This window comes from Limulus polyphemus, unplaced genomic scaffold (genome assembly GCF_000517525.1).
Source record: "Limulus polyphemus unplaced genomic scaffold, Limulus_polyphemus-2.1.2 Scaffold936, whole genome shotgun sequence".
NCBI lineage: Eukaryota > Metazoa > Arthropoda > Merostomata > Xiphosura > Limulidae > Limulus > Limulus polyphemus.
In genome coordinates this window covers 254,339-264,627 of record NW_013666546.1, presented here as the reverse complement: position 1 = coordinate 264,627, position 10,289 = coordinate 254,339, and the positions used below count along the sequence as shown (strand labels likewise).

The following is a 10,289-nucleotide window of genomic DNA, read 5'->3' as shown; positions in this document are numbered from 1 at the left end:
TTATACATTATTTGATACCCTAACATGAGTGCACATGCACCTCGTCATTGTAACTTCTGTATTGCTAGCCAGGCACGGCTGGAAGGTCAATATGGTAAAAATAATAGATAAATAAATAAATAAATATATATATATATATATAAGATGTATAATGTTATGAGATTTAAGCTATTTAGACCAAACATTTGTGGTTTCTTGTTATAATCTGTAGTCATTCTAGAAAAAAAAAAGGCATAATTTATGTTTATTTCCTTATGTTTTATGTTGATTACAATGTCAGGCAGATCGACCAAACCCATACAGAGATACAACAGTGAAAATAACAGAAGTTTTTTCTGAAAAAAGTGTTTAATAATTAATTGGATGTTATAAAGATTTCGCATGTAAAATTTGACAATTTTCTGATGCACAAAAGTATTTTTAATCTTAAAATCAAAATTACTTTGTATGTTGGATTGTCAACATTCAAAAGAAAAAAAAATGCATGAGCAAATCAGTGCTTAAAAAATCTTAACACTCAATAAAAAAAAATCTAATATTTTTGTGTACTAAGCCTTGTAATGTTTACTGATGATCTGCAAAATTTCGTGAAGATACGCTTCCTGTATTAAAAGTTATACTTTGAGAACTGTAACAAGCACAAAATGGTTATGAGGTCGGTCCCTGGGATCAAGTCCATAGTGAGAGAGTTAAAAGGTCCGAAATATTTGTTTAAAAATGATCAACAACACTGTCTATAATGCAAGTTTTCAGTATTATAATTTTTGTACACTGTTGATGAAAATGCTGAAGCTTTCATCTATTTTCAAAAAATTCTTAGATTTCTGTTTGTTCAAATGATAATCCTGAAAAATGGCAAAACAATTAAATAGGAAAGGAAATGACACATATTACTATGTTCTCAAATTAAGAATTAATTTTAATGGGCATAATCTATTTATCTAACAACTGGAAAAATAAAAAAGAATAGCATAGATACAGAGCTTCATTACAGCTGTAGGAATCTGACTGAAAATTACCCATTTTGAACAAGGGAGATATATACATAAAAGAAATGTTTTGTATAATCTGAAAATGTGATGATATTAAGTAAAACATTTTCTATTTCAAATCATGTTGGATGACTAAAATTCACTATGTTTACCTGACCATCTGACAAGTGAGTTTAATTTGGAATATTCTACATGACAGAAGACCATTCACTTAAAAAAAAAAAAGCTATTTTGGGCAACATGTTAAGGGTTTTGTATAAAAGGCATAATGACATAAAATAATAACACATATACTATAACTTTTAATACAAGTTTATTTGCACCAGAATTAACAAATTTATATTGCATCTATGTAAACACACAGATGTGGTGAAGTTGATAATGTATTAGAATCCTAGAAAATGGTTTCATCCAAACACTAGGTATATAGAATGTACTGTGTATGGAAGGTCCTTCTTAAATCTATGATCAGGTGTTGCATAGTAAAGCAAGAAACATGTTGATAAATGATGTTTTGAAAACCTTCAGTGAGAACTATTGGCAATTTGTGAAAAAAAAAGAAAAAAGGATGTAATAGTAGGTTATGGAAAGTGGATCTGACTTTCTAGTTCATATTTCCATAAACAAAGAAGATTGAAGGTTAATAAAATTACAGGTATTTTGTATTATTATTAAATTAATATCAAGGGTTAGATACAGTGGCCCACTAATTGGACATTAATCTAACTACTAGTTTATATTTGAATGAAAATATTTTTATTTTACAGGTGATCCATATAAACGAAATAAAACATTAACAAGTAGTTTAAAAATGTTATACAGAACAGTAATCACGATTTATATTAAAAAAGATATTGTTTAGGTAAACGTATTTGATGCTATATGAGATACTCATATAGCTACATACAATGAGCTTGGATTGCAAAGGCACCCTATTGTGGTCAACTAGAAGAACTTCAGATGATTTAAGCAAAACAAAACTTTATTTAACAGTCACAATTCTAAACAGCATAGTCTTTTTAACATAAAATGTTGATTAATTAAATATACCTAATAAACATAAAGATATAGTTTGATTAGAAGATAAGATAAATACAGACCTTCAACTATAACAAAATATTACAAGAGAAAGAGTGCTACTACTAGTTACATTTTGATCTTTTTCAGTAAAACTTTACATTGTCTGCATTATTTTCTCTATAAAAGGTTGGTCAGTTTGACCAACCTCATAACCAAATAAATCTAAATTACCCTTTTTTCTTTCTACAATGCCTTCAAATTGTAACATGAAACTACATTTGTTCATCCTCAATAGCTTTAAGCTCAAAACAGTACACATCTGTTTCTACTTAAATTTTATTGTTTAATTGCTCTTTGAATTAATGTCTAGCTAATATTCTCACCATACGCTGTAAATTACTTGGCGAACGAATATGTGTAGCTCACGTTACCCTATCAAATTAAATAACACACAGGCTACTTGCGAGTATACATCGTGAACATTTTTTTAACTGTTATTTATTTTACCCAATCTACTCTAAAAAGATTCTAATTTTTACATTTTACTTTTATAATAATAAATAAAGAATAAACACGAGAAACAAGAAATAAATACTTACCTGGGTCTTCTTTTTCTTTTGCTGTCAACTGAACCCTACATTTTATACTAATGGTACTACTGCACTAAATAATTTTTTATTTAATTAAATACTGCATCAAAGAACACAGAATAATGACAAGAAAAAGAGCAGATAGCGTCCCATAACTATCCCAATCTTTTTGGCTTTCTAGCTATTTGATAAGAGCCTTTAAAAATTCAGCTAGACTTGTCAATGTATTTCCCATGAGAATAAAGTTTGAAGTGGAAGCAAAATAAACAATTTTGCGTAAAGAAAACAATGTAATATAATATGTCATTTGATAGATTAAAATCTTGGCTTTCTGTTGATTATAAATAATATAGTATTAATCATCAGAAAGAACTATTGGCAATTTGTGAAAAAGAGGATTCTGTGACAGGTGGGCATGACAGGAGAGGTCTGATTTTCTAGCTTATGGCTCTGTAACCAAACAAGATTGAAGGCTATAAAAATTGTACTTTGCCTGAGTGATGACAACATTATAATTTACATTAAATTTCATACTTCTTGTAGGGGTGGTAAATAAATTAGAGAAGAGGGGATACCTAGAGAGCAAATGTCACAATTCTCATATCAGGGGAAATTGGGTATTTTTTTAAAAATTGCATTATAAAATTAAGAATTTAAAACTGATATAATATTAAGACTTGGATTATTAGCTACATTTTGATGCCAACTTTATTCATATACCATGATAATAAAGTACTTTAATTAACTTTTGATTGTAACTTGCTAAACCTTGTGATACACACAGGAAAAGTTGGCCATAGCGATAGTGTTAATGTTTTAAAAATATTTGCAAGTTTTTTATAGATTTTCACAAATATTGAATGCAATAGAAACTTACATTTTCCAGACTTTTGAGAGAAACTTTATCTTCTTGACTTAATTCTTTCACCTGGAAAGTGGGCAAATCATCAAAAATCCAAATATTCACAAACACAGCAATATACACTTTCAACAATAATTATTGAAATGCACAGGTGATATACATAGAGAAGTCACAAACAATGAATAACTGCAATTCAATGGTCAACTTAACATTTGTATATTAGTATAATACATTATTATAAAAAATACAAAGAAAATCAAACAAGTTTTATAATGCATTAGTATTTTATTTATTAAATTTAAACATAGGAGTAAACCTTTTTTTAAGCTACCATATGTTTATAAATATCTGATTTTAAAATCTTGTATCCAAGTGTCCTGTATTAATTATAATAATTCAGAAAAGTTATATGGTTGTTGTATGACCTTCTCAATTTCTATATAACCACATATAGCTTTATTAATATTCAACCTGGGACTAGTACAGGCCAACCCATGGTTGCAAATATTCCGTCAGTCTCTTTTTACTACACAGACTTCAACAAATCCCAGGTGCCAGGTCATCATAGAGACCAGAAATTTCATCGTGGCACCTAGTATTTTCTCCCATTTTATTCATGCATAAGGCTGTGCTAAATAGAAATCAAATCTAGAACAGATCTGAACTCTTGGAAGTCCAGAACTATTTATTTTTTGCATTCTTTGAGTCCTAAATCAAACTTTGTTTCTATGATTTTAATGGCAGATTCAGCACTTCTTCGTGTTTTTTCAGGAATGAAGTACTGCAGTTGCACAACATATTACTAATTTCATGCCATTTTGTTTTTTCTTCTTTCTCTTAATTCAGCCAATCAGTGCGCATGTTTAGACTCAGACAGGACCAAAGACATTTTGTTCAGGAAATACTATCAAGTGGTTGTTAATATCATGTGATTGTTAACATGCACTGGTTGCTGTGAAAGTAAATAAATATACACTGTTGCCTCGATTATATTCGATGGTCTGGGGAAAGCTAAAAAATCATGGATAACAGAAACAGCAGATAATTGAGGCACGAGTATATCTCACTAGTTAGCCCATTGTTTAATCTAAATAAAAAATGTTTAATATATTTAAGTTCCTTGTTTTAATTATAAACTTTTTACTGTCATCTAATCACATTATCATGAAAAATGAGTTACACGGGTCCAATTCCACTTTTTCTCCTATAAGACTTCTCTTTTGATTGCCCGTTCCCATTTTGGATGAATTTAATCGCTAACATAGGCGTAAGTAGCTCCTAAATTTTGGCACTTTTTCTGTTATAGACACGAAAGTACATTTACACCCTATCAGTGCCTGTGATATATAAGTAAAAAATTGGCGCATATCTATGCTTGGAAATTATTACAAAAAAGCTTTTGTTAAAACAGATTGAAGATGCCAATTACCTATAGGGAATAGAACAATGTGTAACTGGGCAACACCTCAACACAACCTGAACATGCATCTGTGGTTAAAAGACACCTGCTGTGCAGCATAGAACAGCAGACAACTGAAGTTAAATGAAATCTTTAAGAAATCTTAATGTGTAATTTGTGTATACTATGTTTTTAATCACTAATCACATAAAGTTAACCAAGCTAAAAATATTTTGTGTTCCTGACAGCTAAAAATAAAAGAGGTAAGGCTAGGCTTAAACCGGCCTACTTATGATTTGAACGCACACCAGGTCCTGCATGTGAAAACCCCAGATATCTTGCAACACCTGAATTTTTCCAACAAAATTAATTTCTGAGCAATCATTTCTCCAAAAATGTAAATTACTGTCTAGAATTCTAATAGACTAATGGCACAATTATTATGAGAAAATTTTTGGGGAAAAAAAAACTACAGATAATCAAGGATCGTGGATAATGGAGGCACGAATAATTGAGGTGCTAGTGTAGCTCCATTTCCCGGTACTAACATTAGTGAAGTTGGGTTAGGCACACCTGGCTCTTGAGTTTTTGGACTGGCTCCTAGATGGTATAATATTTTGTCACAGAGGGCTTGTACTAGTTTAAATAAGGAAAATATACAAGTAAAAATTTATCATATCTTTCACATATGCACATTATGCAAATGAAATATGAAAAATCAAAGATGAAGAAAAGTATTTTTATAATTAAAATGAAAATCACCTTGCACTTTTACTATTAAGAATTTGAGTGCAAATAACCACAATAGATAAATAACATATTTTTAGTAGAAACACTAAATTAAAATAATGTCATTCTTTGTATATACAAGATACTTATAATTTGTAACAAAATCTTATCAGTTTTTGTGAGGATATGTTAAAATATTTCAGAGTTACATTATGTATTGTTGCACAAATGAAATTCCCAGACAGACCTCGAAAAATGTCAAGCACCTGTGCCAAAAGGGTTGAAGTAACACCAATGAATAATGCAAACAACTGTACTTTCTTCTAGCTTTTACTTTTAAACATGTTTTACCACTTTCACACACTAACATGTCTTGAAAAGGTCCTTAGGCTTATTAGTCTAATTAAATAGAATTTTTAGTTTTCAATCAACTCATTTAAAAGATGTAATCATACACACATTTTAGTATTTCTGGTTGTATTTGGTATTATAACATAAGGTACAAAAGATGTGTGATATGTTGCTACATCTAACTAAGAGGAATTCTTAATGAATAAAAAAGATCTTAAATATTTACTGATTTTTATGATAAGATGTTTTCAAAATTTCAAAAAGAAAAAACAAATTCACTGAATATTTTGCCATTTATGAAGTAGAATTTTTTTTTATTGGTTGCAAAACAGGAAAACTTTACATACATAAAGATTTAGATCAACAACAACAAGTTTTTATATGACTTCTGCAATCTCATATAAGTAGGGATGATTGTGAGTCCATTCTAAAAAACATGAAAACTGACAAAGTTGACATGGATGATATCAGTATCAAAATCTTTTGAAATTTGTATTTCAATTGTTCTTTATGATTTTAGCATTTTCATCTTCCCTGAAAAAATCTTACTCTGATGTAGTATTTTTACTTGCATCTAGTGATGCATCTGTGTGAGATTAAGCCTTTTACAGACATCTATCAGATATTACAAATTTCTTCAAAATCAATAACTAAATAATTATTTTTTGTCTCTTCATGTTGGAATTATTGTGTTGAGAGTCAATTAAATAAGAAATTCCAACAGGAAAAAATCATAGTTACAAATGAAAAGCTTCATGATAAACATATCTTGAAGTAATACTTCAATAAATGACCATAAATTGCAGTATCATGTTTTTCAATTCAATTTCTTCTCAAGAAATTAAAAACAAAATTTGTTAAATCTTGCCCCAAAATACTCAGGGCTACATTTGCTAGCTGTCCCTAATTTAGGAGTGATAGACTAGAGAGGTAGAGGGAAAGCTGCTAGTCAGCACCACCAGTTACTAACTCTTGGGCTATTCTTAAACAAGAAAAAGTGGGACTGACGGTCAAATTATTTTCCCCATGGCTTATGATGGAATTCTAACCCATAACCCACAGATTGCAAGTTGAGTGCCCTAACCATCAGGCTATGCCAAACCTTAAAAAAGAAAAATGGATTTTGAGCAAATTAGACAACATTCTTCAAATAAACTTCTTTCGTGGTCCTCCACTAGTGTATTTTGTCCCTAATAACTTACAAAACTGTACAAAAGAAAACCATTCCTTCATAAAAGATACCCACCTCCCAGTTAAGAGGTTACTAGTACTTATACACAGTTCCTGGATAAAAAAATAATAATTATTATAAAATATTTTTAGATTCTTTTTTATTCTCTGCATAAACTTTCTGCAACATTGTATAGCAGATTATTATAACTGTCTGTAAGAAACCAGTGTGCCTGAATACCCAGACTTAATTATTAAGTTACATTTTGGCATTCTGACCAACAACATGCCAAATTTTTACACAGAGGAAACTGCATTTTAGAATACACTATTAAACCTGTCCAACTAACTTGTAATCCCACATACACTACCAGTGGCATAATATTGTGAATGGGGAAATGTACCTCACATTAATTCAATCATCTATAGCAGTTAATCTGAATACATTCTATCATTCCCTATAATTTTCACAAACCTGCAGAACAGGATGATGATGAAGATTAATGTGCACTCCATTTTTTCCATTCTCTTCTTCATTAACAAGATCTTCTTCTGAAAACAGGTGTTTCTTGAAAGTTTGAAGAGGAGTCAGCTTTCTTACAGTGTCCTCTTGAAACAATGCATATGGAGTTTGGGAAAAAAAGGCATTTGTTACAGCCCCTGGCAGACAGAAAAAAAAACTAAATGTGAAATAAAATTCGTAATATATATATGAAAAAGTACATAGTGTTTTATTAAATACATATATACTATAATAATACTGCTGCAGATCAATTCTGCATCTTCTGATAATAAAAATTATAATCAAACAAAGAGTGACAAAGGACACGCAATCCCAGTTAAAAAGTAAATTCTATGTTAATTTTATAGGTATATTTCATATTTAGATATAAAAAATATCTTTAGTTCCTTAATATTAATTTCAAACTTTTTGTTATATTTGAAACAAAATAGTAAAACCATATACAGGAAATCTCATTTACAATTTTCATAAAACCAAACAAGTTTTGTTTGGTCTAGTTGTTGTTAAGCACTAAACTACAATATGGGTTATCTGTGCTCTGCCCACCAGGAATATTGAAACCTTATTTTTAGTGTCCTAAGCCTGCAGACTTATTGCTGAATCTCTTGGATGCTCCAGATAAGCTTAAAACATACTATAATTTGTAATTTACTAAAACAGCCATAATAGGTACACACAACTATTCACACAGCAAGATTGAAAACTAAGTGCTCCATATAAGAAATGTACAAATAAAAGTAAAGCACAAACTATACTGTAGGAAGGGTAGTATGTACCTTAATATAAAAAGAGCTATCTATGTTAATAGAATATATTAACAGTAGGGATACACTGTCTATAAACTTTAATCTCTATTCACAAGCTTCACACATGAAAGAAATAAAAACATTAAAAAACTTTATGAGCAGATATTGGTGCTAATTCCATAATGTCCCACATCTAAATTTATCTTTCACCATTTAGAGCCAGTTGTGAAGAAGCTGATTCTAATGAAACAGCATTTTGGAGGAGTAGGATGAGGGTCTCTCCAAAATGCTGACAGATTTTAGCCATAAGAGAATACAGAAGCTGGTAATAAGTAACTGTCTGCCCCATAACTTAGTTATGGTGAACTCTCCAATGTGTAAGGGGGATAGTGAAGAAGGATTTGGACCATCTCCTCAAGCATTTCAAGCAAGTTACTGCTGGGAATGGATGGACTGATTGATTCAACATCTGAAGCAATGATCATACAGCCTGGTGCTAAATACCCTAGAATATTTGGATGACTGGGACATGATTGTCAACGAGTTACACAACAGATTTGACCTTATGAAGAAATGAATGATCCAATGAGGCTAAGATCAAAACCTTAAAGAGATATTCCAGAGCATGTCTCTTGAAAACATGTGCCACCACACAAGTCTCAGGGACATCTCGTCTCTAACAGTGAAACTTCTTATGGTGGCACAGTTTAAAGTGGTCAGGTTAAATTAGTGTACTAGAACAGAGGAAAAACTAAGTACAGTAACAAGTGCAGCAGCAAATTTTGCCCATAGACAACTTCCAGGTTCTCAAGATATAGGAAAAGCTTTAGGCATCAGCCCAGGTTCCATGGTTGTATCACTGATGCAGCAAGAGTTGGGCTCCTAAAGACAGAAAGAGCACAATTGAATGAGCTAATTTCAAGAGGTTTAACTGGTCACTGAAATATATACATAACCTTTTGTAACACAGAATTATCAAGTGCAAGTACAATTCTGAGTGATGCCACAACATGTGAAGGAAAAAAGACGATAAGCTATGGCTGCAGCTTTTCTGGTTGGTTTGAACTAGAGGAGCATGAATTGAATCTAGCAAACAGATTGGGTAGACTACCCAATGTCATGGTGGTTGTTTCAGAGAACCATTATTTGGTGTTAGGTATTGCATGCTGATAATGATGCATGGACACAAGGTTGTGTTTCTAGTGCATGAAGAAGCAGCCCGGACATTGCCATTTATTAGGTAATCCAAGGTAAGCCAACACTTTGACCAATGGCACAAACATACTTCTGACAAATGGTGACAAGCAGATTACTTATGAGTGGAGGCATGTTTCTGACTTCATCTTTTTCGTGTTGCTATCTAACAAAAGGTAGTTAACTTTGACAATGAGTTCAGGAATAGGTATACTGTGGAAGTTGCCAACAAGTGTAAGTTTTCTAACAGGTGAACAAAAGTTCTGCAGCAAAACCAGTCAGTACCAACAGTGCATATGTGTGTGTGTTTTTTAGTCATTTGTAAAGAGTCCAGAGCTATTTATAAATCACATGTAAAATGCTAAATAATTTTAGTTATGGCAAAATAAAACTTGAATAATACTAACAATATAGTTTACTGCTCCATTGTACTAAGATGTTTAGAAGTCTAGATTCTTAAGCTGTGTGTACAGAATTGAGCTTTGCAAAACAGTAAAAGCAAGTTAAATACATTAGAATTATTATCTTGAACATCATTTGAACACTGTTCTGATATTCAATTCAAAGTATAGATGTATAATGACCAAAATACTTTCAGTCTCATTTATCAACTAAGAAAAAAAAAAAACTTTAGTAACTATTTTTAGTAATTTACTAACTTTGTTTTACCTTAGTTTAACTTTTTGTTAGTACTAACTTACCCTAACTTTTTT

At 31.0% G+C, this 10,289-nt stretch overlaps 1 protein-coding gene across 1 annotated transcript in view; it reads right to left on the bottom strand.

The window, feature by feature from the left end:
* Positions 1-10,289, bottom strand: part of LOC106461333 (WD repeat-containing protein 18-like) — a 64,393-nt gene that overhangs the window by 7,365 nt on the left and 46,739 nt on the right. The window contains exons 9-10 of the mRNA XM_013921151.2: positions 7,589-7,773; positions 3,480-3,530 (exon numbers count right to left, since the gene is read on the bottom strand). Of these exons, the coding sequence (XP_013776605.1) occupies positions 3,480-3,530; positions 7,589-7,773 (236 nt within the window). The remainder of the gene's footprint in view (positions 1-3,479; positions 3,531-7,588; positions 7,774-10,289) is intronic.